The following is a 24,699-nucleotide window of genomic DNA, read 5'->3' on the forward strand; positions in this document are numbered from 1 at the left end:
TGTAACAATGAAAATGCTTTCATGCTCTCTGGTAGCTAGAGGGAAGAACAAACATGTAAAGTAATAAGACATGACTTAGCCTAAGAGCATCCTGCCTAGTGAATAACCATTTATACTATGGTATTCAGAGGTTGGATGGGGTTTAATGTCAAATATATGCCTGGTAGCTCTTTTCTTTTATAGGGCAGTTGTATAATACCCTCACTGCCCATCTTCGTCTCATCTCAGTTCAGAGGTCTGATTGTTATTAGCTTTTTCTTCATAAGAGTCCTCCATTTTCAAAGACCTGGCTTTCATCTCAGAGTATGTATATGCACACATAACAAGTATTCAGACTACATGAAAAACAGACATCTAAATTAAGATTTCAACACTGCATAACTCCATCTGCTTGAGACCGGTAATTGGTGAACAAACTGCGTGCTCCTCATTAGTTTTGTGAGGGTCACTAAGACTGATTCAAGGGTCTCTCATTAGAGATGCTAGAGGTGTGAAGTGAGGAAGCTCAAACAGCACATCAGACTGGCATCTCATTATCCTGCTGGCCAGTACCACATAAACATCCAGAAGACATCAAAATGATACTAAAAACTATTGACATCTTGTATCATTATTAGTGGCCCTGGATCGCAGCCATTAAATAAACCAGAATAGTCTTTTACGGCCATCACAAAATGAGTTTTGTAGTTGTCAAGTTTGATTTTGTCTGGGACCCTCCCACGTTGTTTGTTCGACTATTAAAGGATCTCTCCGTCCGTTGATCAGATGTTGAAACTGCATAAAACCACTAAGCCACAGTAAAGATACACAACAGAACATGCCATCGAAGTAAATGGTAACACTTTAAAATAAGGCTTAGTTTGTTATCATGAACGATGAGAAATATTTCTACTGCATTTATTAATCATAATGGTGATTTCAACATTAACACATTTTTAGGGTACGTTTACATGACAGCGATGGGGGGAAAAAAAGATGACAATGTATATGACAACATTGTCAAAACGATCACATGGATCCACTAAAACGACTAAAAACGCTGTATTATGCATGCTAGGTCAGTAGTTGTCGATGCTACTTTGTAAAGAAAGACTATGCACATACTCGCACCAAACACACATAGACTGAACACAATACGCACGTGCTAGCTGTCACCGTTTTCACAGATCAACGTTTTTGTTGTTTACACGGAGATGATAACGGTATCATTTTCAAAAGTTGCACTTTAAATCCCGTTTTCAAAAGTTTGCATTTTCAGGCCCCCAAAACGCTATTGTCGTGTAAATTAATGGCCAAATGTCAGTTTTTAGTTGAAAACGGTGTTGTGTAAACAGCCCCTTAATCATTAATTAATACACTGATAACCAACATGATCAACGAATAACTATTTTTATTAACTTACATAACATGGATGAATTAATGCTGTTAAAAGTTAATGTTAGCTAATGTAGTTTACAAACGAGACCTTATTGTAAAGTGTTACCAAACAAAACATTAAATTATAAGTCAAGACATAAGGCCTGGTTTCACAGACAGGGTTTAGCCTAAACCAGGATTAAGCCTTAGTTCAATTAGGATTAGGGGTGTGACAAGATATCGTGTCACGAGATCTCGCGAGATTAAAATGTGACGAGATTTCTCGTTGAGGTGAAAAGTAGTCTCGTGATGTTGCCATGACAGAGTGTTAGGATGATTAGGAAAGAATATGCCACCGCTACATTTACATTACACCTCCACTGTCGTTTTGCTTTGTATTGAAATAAAAAACATTTAATTCAGTTGGATAACGGTCGCCGCCGCTCCAGAGCTACACACGATCGTGAAAGTGAAAGTAAATTAAGAATGAAAGTAAAAACGCGATTGCAATACCCCGCATTTTGAAAGCGGCTCCCTGATGAATGCAAATATCTCTCAATATGAAAGCTATTTTAGGCTGGGCAGTGTCATAACCTCTGTATCAAAGAGAAAGTTGGTCTTATTTGCACTTTGAATATCGAGAGAGTGCGATTATGGTTGCACTTAATGTAAAGTGTTACCATAAAAATGAATAACAGTTTTCTCTTAATCTTATTAAGCACAAACAGTAAGGGTTCATTTGTTAACATTAGTTAATGCACTGTGAACTATCATGAACTAACAATGAATGACTATTTTTATTAACAAACATAAACAAAAACTAATAAAATACTGTAGCACATATATTGCTCATTGTTAGTTGATGTTGGTTAATACATTAATGTTAATAAATGAGACCTTATTGTAAAGTGTTACCATTTTTATTTATACTGTTTTATTTCTATGATCAGTTGGTGGAAAGGAGTTCAGTTAGGAGGTCAAAAGTTGTAGAAGCTCATAAATCATGTACAGTAAGATCTGAAGAGACTGAAATCATACAGGAGAGAAGTCAGTCATTTGAGTTAGTGGCAAAACCTTTTACAGTGCTTTAGTATTGTTGTCTTTTACTGCATATGATCATTCATACTCAGAAAGTAGAACTGAAATGACATTGATTATAAGATGATTAGTTAAAACATTTCAAATACACCTGCAGAATATTTTTTCTAGTCATGTATTTCGCCATTGAGGATTTCTTAAAAATAGTGTGTAAAAATCTTGTCTCGTCTCGTGAACTCAATCTCGAGTCTCGTCTCGTCTCGTGAGATACCCGTCTCGTCACACCCCTAATTAGGACATTTAAGTACCTTTTATAAACGTATGCTACAAGAAAAAAACATTACTGGTGTGCATCTTGAGACAAAACAATGGCACTGACATATATGTCAGTATGAAGATGCTTTCAGTTAAAACTGCTCAAACATGCATTTTAGTCTGGGATTAGTTTAAGCCTTGTCTGTGAAACAGGGGGGCAATGCATCAACAGGACACATACTCCTCCTCACACCAAAGCTTTACATGCTCACACAGCTTGACTAAAAAATGTACTAGATTAAGTAGACAGATCAATGAACCATCGATGATAAAGATAATGTCTTGGCAGTATGTTTACATTGTCTGTATGCTCAAGACTCAGGAGTTGAGCTTAAACGTTTGCTATTTAAGACATCAGTAACAGCTCCTGGCAAGATTATCCTTGACAGAACGAATAAAAATGCCATTGAAATTTATCAGATGTTGTAGTAAAATTGGAGTTTGGCTAACAAAACTTCAAACCATTCAAATGTTTGGGACCAGTTAAGATTTTAAGAAATTAAGAAATGCATTAACTTGATCAAAAGTGACAGTAAAGACATTCATAATATTTCTATTTCAAACAAATGCTGATCATTTGTGTATTATGGTTTCCACAAAAATATTAAGCAGCCCGTCTGTTTTCGACACTGATAAGAAGAATGTTTCTTGAGCAGCAAATCAGCATATTAGAATGATTTCTGAAGGATCATGTGACACTGAAGACTGGAGTAATGATGCTGAAAATTCAGCTTTGCCATCACAGAAATATATTTCAAATATATTAAATAGAATTAAAGTTAAAAACAAATACATTAAAGTTAAAAACAGCTATTTTAACATGTTTTTTTTTTCCTGTGTTGATCAAATAAATGCCTCCTTGGTGAACATCCTTGGTTTTAATTCTTTCAAACATTAAAAAGATCTTAGAGGGGGAAAAAACCACAGAACCACATAAATGCTAGTATTGATCAACTGTCCTTGAGATAAATAGAAAATCTCAGTTTGAACACCGGTTTGATTCTGAACAAAGTCCTTGCTAATAAATAATTATTTATTCTCTTTCTACGTGCCTGCGGTAACCCTTCGTCCTTGGTCTAGCAGCCAGTATCAGGTGACATTCTGATGCAATATCATTCAGCACTGTTCAAAGTCTGCTGCATGATACCTTGAATGTATTCTGAGCTCTATGAATTCAGTTAGACAGACAGATACTAATATTGGATCCAGAAAATAATGTGACTGAGCACAATCAAGCTTTGCATTGATACTAGACTGAGTGGTGATGGGTTGAGGAATACAGTGTACTGCAAACCTCCAGACAAAGACTGCAAAAAAATAAAAATAAATAAATAAATAAAAAAAACACAATAATGATTAGCTTATAGATTGTGAGATTTCAAATCTGAATGTTAAACATGTAGAGTTCACAAAAAACAACAACACTTAAGGACAGACAGACAGATGGACAAGATTAGTCAAGATTTCTCAACCTCTGTTATCTATTTTGGTGAGATTTGATGTTCGAATAAATAATTAATTGCCCATTAACATCCTGCTTCACTGTGGTGATGAATACCAAGACGCCTTTCCCCCTCTTCAGTGAAATAAATTGAATCGACATGAATCTATTTTATTTTCAGGGCCTATTTGATCATGCTGCTATCATTTTGAAGAGCCAAATCAAGCCAATGACATCCAGACAAGCACAATTCTGTTACAGCATTGCAAAAAAGTCCCACAGTTTACTGTTCTAACAAGGAATGTAAACTTATGATTGCATCGAAAATTCACAATATAAAAAAACACTTATCTTGAATTGCAAACCCCCAAATTTAATCATGTTAATGCTTAAAGGCGGCAGATCTATGTAGATTAGCTTGATTACATACACTCAATGGCCAAATACCATCTCAATGAACTGTAGAGGATTAATCTGAATAAATTAAAATGTTTATGTTCATTAGGCACTGAAGCAGCAAAGCTGCTAGATAAAAGAACACAGACATTTCCTTTTCCTCTGCCATTAAATAAATTGACAATTTCTTTAAAAAAAATATTAAATACTTAAATAACTCTGAACAAGACTTGCCAGGGGTAAACATTGAATGTGACTTGCGTATTCATTTTTTTCTTAGGGAAATTTTGTAGTGATGTGTTAATGTTTGGTGGGAACATGTGTAGTGTAGCATGGCACAGAAGTAATACTTATTAAATGTCTGTGAATGTAACAAACAACACTGTTATTTTCAAACTTTGCCTGTGCTGCAATCCTCATCATTTGTACAAGTAGAAGTCCAGGAGTGTGTTTGTGAAGGGCTTTTGGAGGAGAAAAAAAAAAAAAAAAAAAAAGTGTACTTGCAGGGGTTTCATGGCAGTTTGAGTCCAGTATGTTTTTGTTGCTTTGGTTTTAAGAGGCAGAGAAAGAGACAGAACAGAGAGAAGAGAGAGAGAAGATTCAGGCCCTTGAAGATATTCAAACCACAAACTTGTTCTTAGTAGTGGAGCCACTCTTAGTGGCCGTGTCAGCATGAGACTGGTAGCCAATGGTCATATTCATAGGGATGCCTAACCGTTCCTTGTACACCCTCCTGCCAAACAAACACAATTACACATTGCATTAGCCGTGTTTCCACTGTCGGGCCAAAGGCGAGTGTGCTAGTGCCTGCCAGGGCCAGTCGCATTTCCACTGTCACTTCCGGGGCTGGATCGGGCTTCATTGGGGCTAATGGCCAGGGGTTTTTGGCCCACCGAATACCTCGGTCCAAAGCGGGCCAACTTGGGTTTGAGGGAGTGGTCATAAACAGTTAATCTGGGTCAGGAGAAGGTTAACACCGCAGCTCATTTCTCATGTTATCATACCAGATTACCAGCTAACTTCAATATTTTAAATTTTCAGCTTACAACTCCCTTTCAGACACCAGCAAGTGTTTGACATAACTTCCTTGTGATCCGATGGGGATTCTGATCACCGTATGAGGCAGAAATGTATTTATATGCGATGCTAAAGGCTACTTATGCTAATCATTGCGATTATACACACATTTTTGGAAAATAACAGAAACTGCTTGAAGAACGTACAAATCACATACGATTTATATGGATTCGCATTTTTTCTGTCTCTTCCCTCCCTGTGCCTTTGTTGATACCAGACTAATCCATCCGCATATGTGTCACACACTCCGGTTAACTCGTATAACTAATAACTCCTGTTTTCTGTCTGTGTCTGTGAACGCCTTCTGTTGCTCTGACTGAAAGGATAATGAGTATAATGAGACAGGAGAGATCGCTCAAACCTCCTCAGATCGCAATCATTGCATAATTTTGTGGAAAAATTTATAGAAATGCTCAGAAATGTGACATAAACATATGATATTTTATCACTATTATTCTAAATGCATGAGCCTTTGGACTTAAAAGCCTTAAATTAGTTCACTTCAGCATTAAAATTATTGATTCAGCATGATTGATGTGAACTCCTGAAACAAATTAATAAATTACTGTGACTGTTACATTTTTTATTGTAAAACATTGGTCAAATATTGATACTGCAATCTTAAGTCTTCAAGTAAGGGCCAAACATTCACATCTGTCATGCTCATTTTGCGATCTAGTGAAACGGTAGAGTTGTGTGACGATCTATGGAGGCGTGTTAAGGGTGGGTTTTAGGGTAGAGCTGTGGGGCTAATGGTCCGACAGTGGAAATGCAACTTGATTTTGGCCTTGGTGCTTGAGGTCCGAGGCTATTGGTCCCGCTCGGCAGTGAAAAAGCGGCTATTTATTTCAGGGGTGCCCAATCCTGTTCCTGCAGATCTACCTTTCTGCAAAGTTCAGCTCTAACCCTGATCAAACACAATTGAACCAGCTAATTAAAGGGTTAGTTCACCCAAAAATGAAAATTATGTCATTAATGACTGACCCTCATGTCGTTCCAAACCCGTAAGACCTCCGTTCATCTTCAGAACACAGTTTAAGATATTTTAGATTTAGTCCGAGAGCTTTCTGTCCCTCCATTGAAAATGTACGTACGGTATACTGTCCATGTCCAGAAAGGTAATAAAAACATCATCAAAGTAGTCCATGTGACATCAGTGGGTCAGTTAGAATTTGTTGAAGCATCGAAAATACATTTTGGTCCAAAATTAACAAAAACTTTATTCAGCATTGTCTTCTCTTCCGGGTCTGTTGTCAATCCGCGTTCACGACGCTGTTGACGTAAGACGCTGCTGACGTGTTATCTGGTACGCCCGAACTTCGTTTACAGTCTGAAGCCACCTTTCCACTGCACACGACATTCGACAGCCGTTGAACCAGAAGTCATTCATTTCCAATGGAGAGTAGTACGGGGGCTGCGTGGAGTTCCGATCATATGCGAATGCGGAAATTTCGGATCCGATTTGAGCTTCGGATGCGTTGAAATATTTGAACTTCTGCGGCTAGACCGTATGCGACCAGCCGACCGGATATGATGTATTTTAATAAAAACTATAAGCGTGAAATTAGAATTACCAATGTTTTAACACTTTAACGTTATTCTGTAAACACTATTTCTGTAAAATGGTGGTTATTAATAATTATGTTAAAAAAAATTTCAATTTCAAAGTTCCGTGCAACTGCCACTAGGGGGCGAAATGCGACAATTGGATGCGAATGTCGTGTGCAGTGGAAAGGGCTTGAGGGAGACGCACGCTGTAAACAAAACAACCTTCGCAAACATGTCTAAGTATTTCGACACAGAGGAAGATTTTTTTGCTCAGCCATATTTATTTGAACCCGAATACACAGACGAAGAACTAAGAGCGATGGAAGAAGCTCCTACACAGCAGCAACCGCTGTCACTGCGGAGTCGTGAACGCGGATTGACAACAGACCCGGAAGAGAAGACAATGCTGAATAAAGTCGTAGTTTTTGTTATTTTTGGACCAAAATATATTTTCGATGCTTCAACAAATTCTAACTAACCCACTGATGTCACATGGACTACTTTGATGATGTTTTTATTACCTTTCTGGACATGGACAGTATACCGTACATACATTTTCAATGGAGGGACAGAAAGCTCTCGGACTAAATCTAAAATATCTTAAACTGTGTTCCGAAGATGAACGGAGGTCTTACGGGTTTGGAACGACATGAGAGTGAGTCATTAATGACATAATTTTCATTTTTGGGTGAACAAACCCTTTAAAATCCTCAGGGGCACTTGATCATTACAGACAGGTGTGCTGAATCTGAAATCTACAGGTAGGCAGATCTCCAGGAACAGGTTTGGGCACCCCTGATTTATATGTAGCGTGAAGTCATGAGAGTCTCACCCTATGTGCGTTATAGCATCTCTGTTCTCATAATCAGTTGTCCAGACGGCGATTTTATCTCCTTTCGTTCGAATATTGACCACAGCCCCGCACACATCGTCGCTGTAGTCGTCAAAGGCCTCACCGATGAGGCACAGCAGCTGTAGGAATGACACAGGTAAATGTTTAAAAGTCAGGGCTACAGAAGCACATGAATTACTTGCGTGCATGTTGAGGGGGCGTTCAGTGACTAACTCAGAACTCTTACAGTTTCCAACCAAAAGCGGTCCAGGTCATACTTCCTCTGCTGCTTGTTGAGAGTGATGAGCCAGCGGCCTCCTCTTTTATTCCTCTCATCCTCCCACATGGGCTCAATACCATCCTGCAACCCAAGCACATACCAAAGTCCACAGTAATCTGGAGTATCTCGTACACTACCTCTAGAAAGCAGCGAGCAACAATCTACTTACAGAAAAAGAATAAAAATACAAAAACAATATTTTGCAAACACTATGCTTTCGGCAACTGACCCTTAAACTCCACTCTCCTTGGTTACATTCCACTGGAGATCTCCATGAATAGAACAATGTACATGTGCTCATAAAAGGTAAAACCTGACAATGTATGTGAGTCTATGTCAAAGCATGTCTATGTAAAATTAATTAATAAGCAATATCAATTTGCACAGCATAAACAGGTTTTTTTAGATTTGGATTACAGTAATATATTTTTGGATCGCCTTTGTAAATTCAATCCAAACACACATCTCCAACTGACTTAAGCTATATAAAAAAAACAACAGCTCATCAGATAACATGACAGATGACAGCAGATGCCCAGTATGACTGGTCAGTAATATTTTTGTGCGGCTTAGCAAAAGGTCAGTTAGTTCCTGAAGTCATGATAATGTGTGAATAATATTGGGTAAAATTTTCACAGAGCTTTCATTTAAAGCTGATGATGATAATAAAATTTTCATTTTTGGGTGAATTATCCCTTAAATTACACAGCAGTTATGAGGGAATCCTACCTTGAAAAGAGAGTAGTCACATCCCGACATCAAATTACTGGAGAGCTGAATGTGGTTGTAAAGCCTATAAAGAAAAGATTCATAAACTCAATTAAACTGGTCAAGTAATTTGGGGTGGGAAAAAAAGTGAAATGTATGCTTATCTCTTGCATAAAAAAAAAAAAAAAAAAAAAAAAAAAGTCTTACGCCCAAAAATCCTCTACTGTGTCAAATTTGGAGATCAGTCTGAGGTTGGCCTGCCATGTTTTGCTCTTGTCATTTTTGAAGAACCATAAAGACCATCTTTAGGGGAAAAACAAAAATAACATCTACAGTTTCACAAAATCTTGAAATCTAAAAAACACTCTTAAAGGGTTAGTTCACCCAAAAATGAAAATTCTGTCATTTATTATTCACCCTCATGCCGTTCTGCACCCGTAAGACCTTTGTTAATCTTCAGAACACAAATTAAGATATCTTTGTCAAAATTCAATGGCTCAGTGAGGCCTGCATAGCCAGCAATGACACTTCCTCTCTCAAGATCCATAAAGGTACTAAAAACATATTTAAATCGGTTCATGTGAGTACAGTGGTTTAATATTAATATTATAAAGCGACAAGAATGTTTTTGGTGCGCCAAAAAAACTAAATAACGATTTATAAAGTGATGGCCGATTTCAAAACACTGCTTCAGGAAGCTTCGGAGCATTATGAATCTTTTGTGTCGAATCATGATTCAAATCGCGTGTCAAACCAGCAAACTGCTGAAATCACGTGACTTCGACACACTGATTCATAAAGCTCTGAAGCTTCCTGAATCAGTGTTTTGAAATCGGCCATCACTATATAAGTCGTTATTTAGTTTTTTTTGGCGCACCAAAAATATTCTCATTGCTTTATAATATTAATATTGAACCACTTTACTCACATGAACCGATTTAAATATGTTTTTAGTACATTAATGGATCTTGAGAGAGGAAATATAAATATACAGGCCTCGCTGAGCCATCGGATTTCAACAAAAATATCTTAATTTGCGATCCGAAGATGAACGAAGGTCTTACGGGTGTAGAACGGCATGTAATAAATGACATTATTTTCATTTTTGGGTGAACTAACCCTTTAAGGTATACATTTATAGATATGGAATATGTAATTTGTATGCATTAAAAACTAAAAATATATAAATATAGAAACTAGAGTTTTATTGCAAATAACATTATATGTTATTCATTATTCATTCATTGACTGGCCTGTTCTGTAGGGGGTGTTTGATGTAGCTCTCAGGGCTGACAATCTCCAGATTGGTCTCTTCTGAGTTCTCCTCTTCACTCTTACAAGAATTTGAGTTTATTTCCTGGGCAGGAAAATTTTAAAGATTAGTTTTGACCTAATATAATTAATTTGAAGACACACACACACAACACTGAAAGACTTACTCTAAACAACGTCCCTTTATTTTCTTCATTTATTTAAATTAACACAAGCATAGAGAACAAAACTGACTCAACACCTGGGACCAATGCAATACCTGGTAGTTTAATGTGATTGTGTTGTGTTGTATCTGCTGTTAGTTTTTCTTAACTTGAATTTAATCTAGCATGAGCTGTGTGTGAGAGCTTTACGTGTTTACAGTCATTCATTACTGTGAGCATGAGGGTCTTTCAAGTGAGCAGTTTAGAAATACAGCAGTTTTTAACATCTGTGGTTTCACACAGCTTTCGGTTTGATCCAGCATGGTGTCGTTCCACTACAATTCACTTCACTTTCCTTTAGTTTTTGACAGCTGTGCTGTGACTGGCATGCTTTCTTCCAGAATTGTCTTTTAAACAAGATGAAAATCGTGACTAAATGCATAAAGGGTAGTAGTGACGAACAGACATCTGGAAAAGTAATTAAGTGCCTTACGCGACTGGAACAAGCCTTGTCAACTTTCAGCCAAACTTGTTGAGCCATACCATTCAAACATGCCGAAAAACTTTTTAGAAGTTTTAGAGAGGATGAAATATAAAAGCCACTTTAGCCTAAAACTAAGTATAAACAATTTTTTGTAAAGGAATGGCGTTTTGAAGCTTGGCGTGAAACGGCAGAAAAGTACAAAACAATCTTTGAGAAGTTTATTGACTCACCGGCTCCGCCGTCGCCATTTTACGTGAGTCGTTCACAGGCCTCATAAGGGACGTTCACGCTTCACTTCAGTGCTTCGCTCTGATTGGCTGACACAGTGCTGGGAGCGAATCACAGGCGGTGTCTCAAAAAGGATTCGAACACGGCTATCTGATACGATAATGAATCATTCCTTTGAGTTCACAAACGTTCGCGAATCGCAGTTTTCTATTTTAATATACTTTAAAATATAATTTATTTCTGTGATGTAAAGCTGAATTTTCAGCATCATTACTCCAGTCTTCAGTGTCACATGATCCTTCAGAAATCATTCTACTATGAGGATTTGATACTCAGTTATTATCAAAGTTGGAAACAGTTGTGCTGTCACCCTGGTTAAGGTTAAAAAGAACAGAATTTATTCAAAATATAAATCTTTTCTAACAATATAAATCTTTACTATCACTTTTTATCAATTTAATACATCCGTACTGAATAAAAGTATTAATTTCTTTAAAAAAAAAAAACTTTTTTAAAGAAAAAGACCCCAAAAGACCCCAAACTTTTGAATGGTAGGCTAGTGTATATTGTTACAAAAGATTTCTATTTTAAATAAATGCTGATATTTTTAAACTTTTTATTCATTAAAGAATCCTGAAAAAAATATCACAGGTTATAAAATAATATTAAGAAGCACAACTGTTTCCAACATTGATAATAAATCAGCATATTACAGTGATTTCTGAAGGATCATGTGACACTGAAGACTGCAGTAATGATGCTGCAAATTCAGAATCGCAGAAATAAATTATATTTAAAAGTATATTAAAATAGAAAACCATCATTTTAAATTGTAATATTTCACAATATTATCGTTTTTTTATGTATTTATTATGAAATAAATGCGCATAAGATACTTTGTTTAAAAACATTTAAAATAGTAATGTTTCCAAACTTTTGACTAGTATATATATATATATATATATATATATATATATATATATATATATATATATATATATATATATATAGTATTTTAAAAATGTTTAGTGTAAATGCAAATTATATTTAGCTTCTTGTTGACTTCGGGGCTGAATCGGGGCTGCTATGAAGTAAACTGAATGAAATTGCAATAAACATAACTGTTAATAAAACTGAAACATTAATAAACAGAAATATGTAACGATATATGAATTTCTGGAGAGGTTTGAACATGACAGACCGAAATATGATCACTTGTGTGACGTAAAAGGGCAGCTGAATCGGTTCGTTGAAATGAACCGTTCGAAAGAACCGACTGGTCGGAAATGACGCCCCCAAATTTTGTCTACGTAGTTGGCTTGTTTTTGACACACTGCCGTGCACTTCAATAACAGTATATATTTCTAGTGCGGATTTATTAATGAATAGTTATACTATGAAACAGGCTAGACAGTTTTTAAAAAAAAAAAAAAAAGAAAAAAAGAAAGAAAACGTTTTTGTTTAGGGCTATTACTTCTACATAATGTCTAATGCATTCTCTTTTTTTCTCATTATAAAGGTTATAACAAACATAATACAATAATTCTCGATATTATGGATAATAAATCTTTTTTTATAACCGCGCCGTGGCTCATGACGTCAGGATGTACCTTCTGTTGACAGCCGAGACCGGAAGTATCGCCAGTAGCCAGCCATCTGGTTCTCAGCCCTTCGGCCCTATCTCAGGTCAGCATTAATCATTCTGTTTTTAGGAATATGTCAAGCACTAATCGGATCGTACATGATGCGGCGGTACGTCATCGTGATGTCTTAAGCGGGACGCGAGAACGAAGCAGGTGTCATTGCCAGCGCGAGCATGCTGTCAGACCCTCACGCGAACAGGTAAGACTGTCAGATCTCATACAGCTCGAGCAAACATTTAGCTGTCTTCTTTTCTTTTCGCTTTCATTTTGCATTTAAATATCATAATACATTTTTTTAGAGTAGCATGAGTGCATTTAACTTCCTTTCTTTCACTTTATACTGGGAAATCACGGAATATCTGTAACTTCAGACACTGCCCTGCCTCTCCCTTTCTTTATCAACAGCTTTCCACAGCCTGCTCTATAAATAGCTTCTTTGCCACATTCTTTAGGTATAACATAAGGCATTCATTCTAATCTGTTGAGCCTCACCAATCTCTCTTTAGCTTACCTTAGCTTTAACTAAGTGTACCAACTTGTTTACTGTCTGCCTATATATAGCTTGAGTGCATACAAACATATAAACACACTCCCACAGACTCTCATGCACGGTTATGTGGTGTCATCTTGTACAGTATTTTCCACTTTCTGCTTTGTGTTAAAAATAGTCACACTTACCTTCTTTTCAGTCAAAAATGTCCGACATAGGAAATGAATGGGAAATACGAAAAAATACGAAAACTCAGTGAATCTTTTTTTTGGTATAAACTACAAATCAGACACTGTGCAGAAAAAAGGTGCACAACACTGAAGGGGTGACACTCTAAAATGTCAAGAGTGCAAAACAGACACACACAAACATATATATATGAACTAGCACAACTATAAGACAGAGCAAGTTTATACAAATGTGTGAAATAAAATAAAAAATTCAGCCACAAAGCAGTAAAAAAATGAACAGCAAGAAAAAGGTTACACTCTAAAACACAGAGTACAAAACAGAAACACCCACTCACTTACACACATTCACAGACACACACCCCATTATACACACACAAATGAACTGGTGTGGCTGTAATAATATGGTAAAATTGAGCCAAAACTCAAATAAGAGGTTAAAATCAGATCAGACCCAGATTTATTAAGCTGCTATAAAACACACCTTGTTTTATTTTTATTGACTTTTGATGTTATGTGTGACAAAATGCCCTCCTCTGTGTTCAGGTTTGACTGTAGTAAAATTAATGCAAAAACCGACACTTCAAATCAACATTTAAAACAAAACAAAAAATCTAAACCTTGACAAAAAGTTGTCTTTGAGAATGTCTAAGTATAAATCCAAATCTTAATAAAAATAAGTGTTGTGTCCAAAAACCACTAGAGAATTTATAAGCCACTTTATATAGAGCTCTATAGGAATCTAGTGGTTGCAACATGGCATTGCATACATTTTTCTACTCTCATTTTTTTACTCTCACCAAATGGCACTAATCTGCCTTCAAAAAAAATGGATTTTAAATGCCTTGTCTCTATTTTAACATGGAATACTGCTTTAATTGAAAAATAAATTAAAAATGTTAGAAAATAGCTAATAAAAATTGTATAAATATTGCATAGTATCATAAAATACCCTCAATTTTATATAATAATCAAAATATTATTGAACAAAAATATATTACAATGGTTTTCCTGAAAAACAAAAAAGTTACTTTTCAAGGCTTCGGTAACTTTTGACTGTAAAGAAGGCAAGTGTGACTCCTAAACGAAGTTAAAAAACATTGCGTAATTAATTCAAACTCTGTCTTTGCTCTCAGAATGACCTCAGGGGAAGAGAAGGACCACACGATGGCTCCACAGCAGAGCCACAGGCAGCAGAAGGACCTGCGGCAGAGGCTCCTTTGGTGGACGACTGTGAGAAGATGGGCACTCTGTTCGGGGAGCTCAATAAGTGTCTGAGGGGTCTTGGTTTCACCCAGCTTTACTTCGGAGAGAAGATCGTGGAGCCTGTGGTCGTGCTGGTGTTTTGGTTGCTGCTCTGGTTCCTTGGTATCCAAGCCCTCGGCCTTGTGGGAACTCTATGCATCGTTATCATTTACATCCAGAAATAGCAGATGTTAAGTGACGGACCGACAGAAGAAGGTGCATTTGCCACTAACAGCCTGTGCCAGTGAAAGAGAGAAGAGACTTCTTTCTACAAAACGTGAATGCCACTTGAACGTATTACTCGAACCGTATACTACCGTATATGCCTTCTTTTAATGTGGGTATGTTCAAGTTATTAAAGATAATCAGAGGATTTGATTTAACTACTGGAATGATGATTCCTCCAGAACTGTGCATTATCTATGAAAGGTATTTGTGAAAAGCATGCTTCCCTTCAATATTTGCATAGACAAAATGGGTGCATATTGATATGTTGACTATAATAAGTTTTAAAGTAAAGTACAGGATAAAGAGCATAAATATAACCAGATTTTAATGACAGTTGTACATGCCAGATATATGGTCATTAAAATGACTATGGTACTTTTGTTGAATGTATTACTCTTATTTGCCCAGGTGTCAGTCCTGCATTCTCCACAATTGCACTAGAGGGCAACCTTACTCATTCTCCCCTTTTGGAAATATACCAGGGAATAATAATAATCCTTCTGTGTTCACTTGAATGTGTTAATACTACTGCATGTGAATGTTCTGGGGCTGCTGGGATATTTTTGGGTTTCCTCTGACAGGATGAATTCAATCAAATGCTCCAAAAGTCTGAGCAGAGGAAGACTCTTTATTAAAACCAAACCTCTTGTGAGAAAAGACCTACAGTACTTTATGCACCATATATCCCTATTTGGTATTCTTATTAGTTGATTTTACTTTAATCTGCTCATTCATTTCAAAAATCAATGTTACAATATCTGTATCAATGAAATCAAAAGATAAAATATTTAGTATGCAAGTTTTGCTACAACAGAATGTTTTGTATGACCCATATTCAGGATGAGAAGTATGAAAAGGCCTGTTTTTATTGCACATGTTTTTTTTTTCTTACATTTGAAGATTATTGAATGAACTCTAACTTTTTAAGCAAAGCTAAGCTGCTCTTTATGTAACTGTGAATATCTTTGCAAGATGACATCACTTCATATTCCTGAAAATCTTGTTTGAATATGATTATTTTTGGTACTTTATTAGGTATGTAATATTACAATTCATAATTGCCGATACAATGCCAAAACTTTGCTCTTATGTATCTGATTCTGTTCAGTGTTAATCTGCATCTTCTGTGCCATATTTCACCTACATATCATTTACTGTATCCCACAATGCTGTATTTTTGGGATGGTGGTGAGTTGTGAGGAATACTTTGATTAATTTATTTGTAAAGAATTGCTTTTTATATTTCACATCTTTCTGCAATGTAAGGGAACATTAAAACTGGGTTATCATCATAATAAAAATGATCATGGTTTAAAATACTTTTTTGTTATTATTGCTTTTTCCCAATGAAATCCACCAAATCTAACAGGAATACGTTTCCCAAAAGGATAGTACACGCAATACATTGTTTTTGGGATGCCCTGAATTTGTTACCGATATGTTTATTACAAATCTTTAGAACTTAAGCATGTACCAATTGAAAAGCACCCAACTCATTTTCTTTAGGGTTCAGGTCAGGCAACTGGGACGGCCATGGCAGAAACCTTATTTTGTCCTCAGTGACCCATTTTCATGTTGATTTTGATGTTTGTTTTGGATCATTGTCCTGATGGAAGATCCAACCACAGCCCATTATAAGATTTCTAGCAGAAGCAGTCAGGTTTTGATTTTTTATCTGTTGATATTTGATAGAATCCATGATACCATGTATCTGAACAAGATGTTCAGGACTTCCAGCAGAAAAATAGGCCCACAACATTAAAGATCCAGCAGTATATTTAACTGTGGGCATGGGGTACTTTTTATCCATGTGTGCACCAAACCCATCTGGTGAAAGAGCTGGCTGTTCGCAGAGTGCTGTGCCAAAGCATATTCATGGAAAGTTGACTGGAAGGAAAAAATTGTGGTAGGAAAAGGTGTACAAGTGAAAGGAATGACCGCAGGCTTGAGAAGATTGTCAGGCAAAGCCGATATAAGAACTTAGGAGAGCTTCAAAAAGAGTGGACTGAAGCTGGAGTCAGTGCATCAAGAGCCATCACACACAGACGTCTTCAGGAAATGGGCTACAACTGCCACATTCCACATACCAAGCCACCTCTGAACCAAAGACAACGTCAGAAACGTCTTACCTGGGCTGAGGAGAAAAAGAACTGGACTGTTGCTCAGTGGTCCAAAGTGCTCTTTTCAGATGAAAGTAAATTTCATTTAGAAATCAAGGTCCCAGAGTCTGGAGGAAGAGTGGAGAGGCACAGAAACCATATTGCTTGAAGTCCAGTGTGAAGTTTCCGCAGTCAGTGATGATTTGGGCTGCCATGTCATCTGCTGGTGTTGGTCCACTGTGTTTTCTGAAGTCCACAGTCAACGCAGCCATCTACCAGGAAATTTTAGAGCACTTCATGCTTCCTACTGTTGACAAGCTTTATGGAGATGCTGATTTCATTTTACAGCAGGATTTGGCACCTGCCTACACTGCCAAAGGTACCAAAAGCTGGTTCACTGACCATGGTGTTACTGTGCTTGACTGGCCAGCAAACTCGCCTGACCTGAACCCCATAGAGAATCTATGAGAGGAAGATGAGAGACACCAGACCCAACAGTACAGATGACCTGAAGGCCATTATCAGAGCAACCTGGGCTTCCATTACACCTGAGCAGTGCCACAGGCTAATCGCCTCCATGCAAAAAGAGGCCCAACCAAGTATTGAGTGCATAGAAATGAACATACTTTTCAGAAGCCTGATATTTCTGTTTATAATATCCTTTTTTTATTGATCTTATGAAGTATACTAATTTATTGAGATAGTGAATTGGTGGGTTTTTGTTAAATGTGAGACAAAATCATCACAATTAAAAGAACCAAAGACTTAAAGTACTTTAGTTTGTGTGCATTGAATTTATTTAATAATAATAATAATAATAAATATTATTTGTATTGCGCCTTTCTTACACTCAAGGTGTTTAATACACAAGTTCTACAATTTGAGTTGAATTACTGAAATAAATGAACTTTTCCATGACATTCTAATTTATTGAGATGCACCTGTACTATATTTTACTCATAAGAATTTCTAGGGGTGCCAATAATTGTGGCCAACATGCATTGGAGAAAAACATTTATTTCATAATGTGAGTTTCAATTGTTTTACTTCAAATGAAAGGTTAGAATTTTGTAAACATTTTTTAATGAAAGATCAAAAGGATAAACAATGTAGATTTATTTTTACAGCCGCCTTTGCTAATATTTACCAAGGGTGTCAATAATTCTGGAGTTAACTGTATATGTTAGTTAATTTTAGTTCAGTAAGAGAGAGAGAAAGAGAGGGAGCGAGAAATTGCTTCATCCAGAGTATAAAAACCAGTGCCAAAGAATCTCTGTCTCTCTTTGCATTCATCTCAGCAATACGACTACATTGGGAAATGGCCACTGCAGGAAAGGTTCGTAAACTTGTCTTTTGGTCTCTTTTTATTTGTGCTGCAGAGCAGTTAATGCATTTTTAATATGACTTCAGTTCCTTTATACCTTTAAGCTTATTTCCATTGACCTACTGAGGAACAATTTATATCGCAAATACTTCAACAAATAAGATTCTATCAGACCAATTTAATGCCAAAGTTTTAATAAGACTCTCATATGAGTGTTTTAGATTCTTTAAGTCATCAAGTATAACTAACATAACTAACAAAAACTGGCTTAAAAAATGCAAGATCAATGCTTGTTTCAAATGCACATACAATGTACAACTTGTGTATATATTATTGCGATGAACTACTGACTTTTTGCATTGCTAATAATAATGCAATGTATAAAGACCTACTATGTATATAAATACTATAGAATGAATATATATATATATATATATATATATATATATATATATATATATATATATATATATATATATATATATATATATATATATATACAGTACAGTCCAAAAGTTTGGAACCACTAAGATTTTTAATGTTTTTAAAAGAAGTTTCGTCTGCTCACCAAGGCTACATTTATTTAATTAAAAATACAGTAAAAAAAACAGTAATATTGTGAAATATTATTACAATTTAAAATAACTGTTTTCTATTTGAATATATTTCAAAGTAATTTATTCCTGTGATGGCAAAGCTGAATTTTCAGCATCATTACTCCAGTCTTCAGTGTCACATGATCCTTCAGAAATCATTCTAATATGCTGATCTGCTGCTCAAGAAACATTTAATGTGTACAATTGTACAAAATATTTGTGTACAATATTTTTTTTCAGGATTATTTGATGAATAGAAAGTTCAAAAGAACAGTGTTTATATGAAATCTAATCTTTTGTAACATTATAAATGTCTTTACTGCCACTTTTGATTGATTTAATGCATCCTTGCTGAATAAAAGTATTCATTTCTTTAATTTCTTTTCAAAAAAATAAAAATAAAAATTCTTACTGACCCCAAACTTTTGAACGGTAGTGTATAATGCTACAGAAGCTTTGTATTTCAGATAAATGCTGTTCTTTTGAACTTTCTATTCATCAAGGAATCCTGAAAAAAAAAAGTACACAACCGTTTTCAACATTGAAAATAATCATAAATGTTTATTGAGCAGCAAATCAGCATATTAGAATGATTTCTGAAGGATCATGTGACACTGAAGACTGGAGTAACGATGCTGAAAATTCAGCTTTGCATCACAGGAATAAATTACTTTGTCAAATATATTTAAATAGTACACAGTTATTTTAAATTGTAATGATATTTCACAATATTACTGTTTTTTACTGTATTTTTAATTAAATAAATGTAGCCTTGGTGAGCAGACGAAACTTCTTTTAAAAACATTAAAAATCTTAGTGGTTCCAAACTTTTGGACTGTACTGTAGTGTATATATATGAAGAGATTTAGATGTCACATGTAAAACTGAGGTAACAAATGAAAAAAAAATGTTTTTTTTTCAAATGTTTTTCAAAATGAATTCAACTCTTTTTTCTCATGGTTTTTATTAGTCATTCTGCCAGTCTTCTATCAAGTGGAAACTAGTAAACCACGTTAAAACTACAAAAAAAAAAAAGTGCTCTGGCAATTTCATTGAGTTAATATTTGATTGTGATTGTGAAATCCCAGATATTTGTGGCTCTAAAAACAGATGTTTCATGTTTCCATTGGCTTAAGCCAAACAGCTGGACAATCTCCAACTACGGATAGAGAGTGTAGATCATGCAAACGCTCAAGTGCAGCAGTTATATAAACATCAGTAGTCAACCATTAAATATCTATAAAACATGCTGAACCAATCTCTTCTTTGTGCCAAAGGTGATTAAATGTCGGGCTGCCGTTGCCTGGGAGCCCAATGCTCCCCTGATGATGGAGGAAATAGAAGTCGCCCCACCTCAAGAAGGAGAAATACGCATCAAGGTGGGAAATATTCTATGAAAGTTGTAAAATCAGTTAAATACTGTGATACTGGTAACTTATTGTGGTATTGGTGAACAAGTTTTTTTTTCCTGTCTTGAAGGTTGTAGCTACAGGTGTGTGTCACACTGACCTTTACCACCTGTTTGAAGGGAAGGACGAGCGTGGTTTTCCCACAGTACTGGGACATGAGGGTGCTGGTGTGGTGGAGAGTGTTGGACCTGGAGTCACTGATTTCAAACCAGGTCACAAACTAAAACTACATTTTAACAACACTTATTCCGTGTATTTATTTATTCTTTAAAATCACCATGAAATCAAAATTGACTATGCTATTTTATTTACAGAATGTTGCAGTATTTATTATAAATCATTTATCTGTGCAGTGTGCACACCTTTATTTATTTATTTTTTTTACATACATGTGCACTCATAAACATCATTAACGTCATAAACGTCAAACCCCCCCTCCCTCAGTGGAGGTTGACACTAAATATCCTCCACAACTGAGAGCAAACGACTAACATTCGTTTATCGATTTCGTCCATACATCCATCTTCCATACCGCTACTGGGTCACGGGTGCGATGGCTGAATACTGAGGTACAGCGGGGTAGATATCAAGTAAAGTGTTTAGGGGAACGTGCTGAGAATGTTAGAATAACATTCTTTTCCATTAAGAAAACTTTCCTGGCTAACCAAAAACAAACCTTAAAAAAAGAACGTTCTGGGAACTTTAGAATAATGTTAATAGAACATTAGAATAATGTTCTACAAACCAAAAACTAACATTCTATTTCCGTTAAGAAAACTTGGCTAACCAAAAACAAACCTTAAAAAAGAACGTTCTGGGAATGTTAGAATAATATTATTGGAACGTTAGAATAACATTCTACAAACCAAAAACTAACATTCTATTTCCGTTAAGAAAACTTTCCTGGCTAACCAAAAACAAACCTTTAAAAAAGAACGTTCTGGGAACTTTAGAATAATGTCAGTAGAACATTAGAATAACGTTCTACAAACCAAAAACTAACGTGCTATTTCGTTAAGAAAACTTTCCTAGCTAACCAAAAACAAACCTTAAAAACAAACGTTCTGGGAATAACATTATGGGAATGTTAGAATAACATTCTACAAACCAAAAATGAACGTTCTGTTAAGAAAGCTTTCCTGGCTAACCAAAAACAAACCTTTAAAAAATAACATTTTGGGAACCAAAAATTGAGATGCACCCTTTATGCAAGTAAAATAAATAAATAATTACATACATCTGTGTATTGTGGTGAACAGGTGATAAGGTCATTCCACTCTTCATCTCTCAGTGTGGAGAATGCAGATTCTGCAAGTGTCCAAAAACAAACCTGTGTGATCGTAGCTGGTGAGAATCAAACACAAAACAACTTTTCACATTATATTTCATTTCTTGCTTTTTGGAAACATACCATTTTTTCTCTGGCAGGACAAGTAATAATTACGACGTTATGTCTGATCCCACAACACGTTTTACTTGTCGTGGTCAGCCCATCTTGCAGTTCATGGGCACCAGTACCTTCTCCGAGTACACTGTCATGAACCAGATTGCTGTGGCAAAGATTCACGATGATGCTCCACTCGACCGTGTGTGTCTGCTCGGCTGTGGCATCGCTACTGGTTATGGAGCTGCTGTCAACACAGCTGGGGTGAGCATAGATGTTGTGTGTATTCAAGAAGTATTTGGACACTTAAGTCACACTTGACTGAATGTCTTTTCTTTATATAACAAAATGCTGAATTCAAGAGTCATTCACTTTAAAGAAAGAGGGCACAAGCAAGAAAAACAATTTAAAAGACAAACATTAAAAGTTAATGTTAGCTGTGTTGATATTTATTCTATACAACTTAAGTTAATATTGAGTAACTTTTTAAAAAAAAATCTAAAGTAAAAATTTCTATATTGTGTTTAAGTTAATATTTCAATAATTTAACAACATATTCAAGAGCATATTCAAGGTTCTCTGATGTCTGTTAATGGTCAGATGACATGCAGTTAAACAGATATAATATTTCATTTTTGTATTTTAAGGGAAGTATTTTATTTTGATTGTTTTTATTTTAAATCTATTTATTATAATTTTCATTTTTATGATTTAATAGCATTTCATTAACTCACAAACCTCCATGCGCTCACTAATCTCAGTGTGTTACAGAATGAATCAGTGAGTTCAAGCAATTGGTTAAGTGAATAATTCAATGGCTCGTTTATAAATGACTCATTTCCAAGGCTACGCCCTCCAGAGTTTGAATCTTTCAGCTGCATACTTCATCGAAGCCGTCTCATTTCACAAAAGAAATGATTACATTCTAAAATAAGAAAGAAATGACACTAATTACACTTTACAAAGACAAACAGTTACACAGTACAGTTGCTGCTCTACCAATTAGATTTGACGACCGGAACTGTTATATAGAGGATATGCAATGACGTCGCTTTCCTGCTGGAATACGCCCCCTCAGCCAGACTGAGTGGCAAAGCGTCCTGCAACATCACTGAATTTAGAAGGGGAAACTGTAAAAACAGGAGTGAAACAAATTCTCATCTTCTTAAATTAAAGACAATTGAACTAAACAGTGTTCCTTAAACTTACCAAAGAACAAGTGATCCATGATTATTGACGTGACATTGAGTTTCCTGACATTTATACGTGTCTGATTTAGATGCCGGAGAATTACATAAAGCAAAGCCTGTGAACACTTTATCTGCTAGACAACACTATAAATACAATATAGCTAGCTCCAAGTCCAGATATCATGTTGTATATTGTCATGTTAACACTTTTAATGGCGAATTTTGAATGTTAAGGTGCATTCGAATAGTGATTTGTCTGTGTTTGTGTGAAGGTGACACCAGGCTCAGTGTGTGCAGTGTTTGGAATGGGTGCAGTAGGTCTGGCTGCAGTCATGGGCTGTAAAAACGCCGGAGCCTCTCGCATCTTTGCTGTGGATATTAATGAACAGAAGTTTGAGAAGGCAAAGGTCTTTGGTGCCACTGATTTTCTGAATCCAAAAGCATATAATAAACCAATCTCTGAAGTGCTGGCAGAAATGACCAATGGAGGAGTGGACTTCTCACTCGAGTGTGTGGGCAACACTGAAGTAATGGTAAGACCTCCCTGACACGTACTCTACAGTATGTGAAAAGGTGCATTTGTTTACTTACTCATTTAAAAGCTTTCAGTACTTGCAATCTTTCTTTGTGTGAATTAATGCGTCTTTGACCTCAGAGGAGCGCGCTGGAGTCGTGTGTTAAAGGTTGGGGTGTGAGTGTTCTGGTTGGATGGACTGATATGAAGGACTTTTCTGCACGACCAATTCAGCTCATATCTGGAAAAACTTGGAAAGGATCTCTGTTTGGTGGTAAGCAAGCTGTCAGTTAATGCTTTTTTGGCTTTCAGAGAAGGAACTTGAGTACATGCCTGAGTGCATCCATTTTTGTTTATGCAAAGGTTTTAAGAGCAAGGACTCTGTTCCAAAACTGGTTCGTGACTACATGTCCGGAAAAATAAAGCTTGACGAGTTTATAACACACAAAATGAGTCTGGAGCAGGTCAACGATGCCATCAACCTCATGAAGACTGGAGAATGGTATATTTTTCACTCTCATCTTTCTGTCTGAGGTTATATTGGAAAGACGAAAGTACTAACATTTGTTTCCCATCTTACAGCATTCGATCCATCCTGAATATATCCAAATGAGAAGCCAATCATCTTCCACACATTATATTCTAGGCCACGCTTATATTCCTTTTATTCTCTTCTCCCACTTTGTTACAGCTGGGTAACCAGCTTCAAGGATTCTCTTTAATAGATTATTCCAGCCCTCTACTTTATGAAGTGAGACACAAGTGCATGTAAACGTTAATGTTTAGCATCAAAAACTGTTATATTCATCTGCAAGGCAAAATAGTTCTGAGAAGTTTTGCAAGAAAATGTTATCTGTGGCAAATAAAAAAAGATACAAGCATATAAATCATTCAAGTGATTTTGTATAACCAATTTATGATGCTGTCAATATAGTTTATTTGTCTCCTCTGAGCCAGACTCTCCAGCATTTGTCTTGCTTACATAACCATCATGGGAAAGCTGGGAAGCACCAAAGAAATTTGCAGCTGGAGCATGAAGTCATAACCTGCCAAACTGATCCAAACACTGATAAACACGATAAATACTTTACAGCATGTCTTTCTCAAACGATTTCTACAGATATGTCTGTCTAGGGTGGTCAATTCAGTCTCAACTTGTAGAAACCATTTTTTTCCAGACTCTTCTACAAAAAGTTCAAGACAAACTGATGGAAATAGATTGCTCAGACCTTATGCAGACATGCTCAATGGCAGTTTATCATACTGAAACG

The 24,699-nt window shown here is 36.0% G+C and overlaps 3 protein-coding genes across 4 annotated transcripts; 2 read left to right on the forward strand and 1 right to left on the reverse strand.

Moving 5' to 3' along the window:
- Positions 1-4,305: 4,305 nt before the first annotated feature.
- eif4eb (eukaryotic translation initiation factor 4eb) lies at positions 4,306-11,228 on the reverse strand. 2 transcript variants are annotated; one of them, XM_048204114.1, is made up of 7 exons: positions 11,121-11,228; positions 10,245-10,348; positions 9,199-9,294; positions 9,013-9,076; positions 8,251-8,364; positions 8,004-8,143; positions 4,306-5,279 (listed from the first exon to the last, which is right to left on the reverse strand). In XM_048204114.1, exons 1-7 carry the CDS (start codon positions 11,163-11,165, stop codon positions 5,165-5,167), a joined length of 678 nt encoding a protein of 225 aa, XP_048060071.1. In that variant the 5' UTR covers positions 11,166-11,228; the 3' UTR covers positions 4,306-5,164. The 2 variants fall into 2 exon arrangements, with proteins under 2 accessions (XP_048060071.1, XP_048060070.1); XM_048204113.1 differs by lacking the exon at positions 11,121-11,228 and adding an exon at positions 10,900-11,024.
- A 1,190-nt stretch (positions 11,229-12,418) lies between these two features.
- fam241a (family with sequence similarity 241 member A) lies at positions 12,419-16,231 on the forward strand. Its single transcript, XM_048204115.1, has 2 exons — positions 12,419-12,960; positions 14,576-16,231. Exons 1-2 carry the CDS (start codon positions 12,835-12,837, stop codon positions 14,867-14,869), a joined length of 420 nt encoding a protein of 139 aa, XP_048060072.1. The 5' UTR covers positions 12,419-12,834; the 3' UTR covers positions 14,870-16,231.
- A 1,981-nt stretch (positions 16,232-18,212) lies between these two features.
- Positions 18,213-24,315, forward strand: adh8a (alcohol dehydrogenase 8a). Its single transcript, XM_048204116.1, has 9 exons — positions 18,213-18,347; positions 20,209-20,310; positions 20,411-20,552; positions 21,600-21,687; positions 21,769-21,988; positions 23,187-23,447; positions 23,570-23,702; positions 23,792-23,930; positions 24,011-24,315. The coding sequence occupies exons 1-9, from the start codon at positions 18,330-18,332 to the stop codon at positions 24,039-24,041; spliced, it is 1,134 nt and encodes a 377-aa protein (XP_048060073.1). The 5' UTR covers positions 18,213-18,329; the 3' UTR covers positions 24,042-24,315.
- The last annotated feature ends 384 nt before the right edge of the window (positions 24,316-24,699 follow it).

The sequence above is a fragment of the Megalobrama amblycephala genome, linkage group LG10 (assembly GCF_018812025.1).
Source record: "Megalobrama amblycephala isolate DHTTF-2021 linkage group LG10, ASM1881202v1, whole genome shotgun sequence".
Classification (NCBI taxonomy): Eukaryota; Metazoa; Chordata; class Actinopteri; order Cypriniformes; family Xenocyprididae; genus Megalobrama; species Megalobrama amblycephala.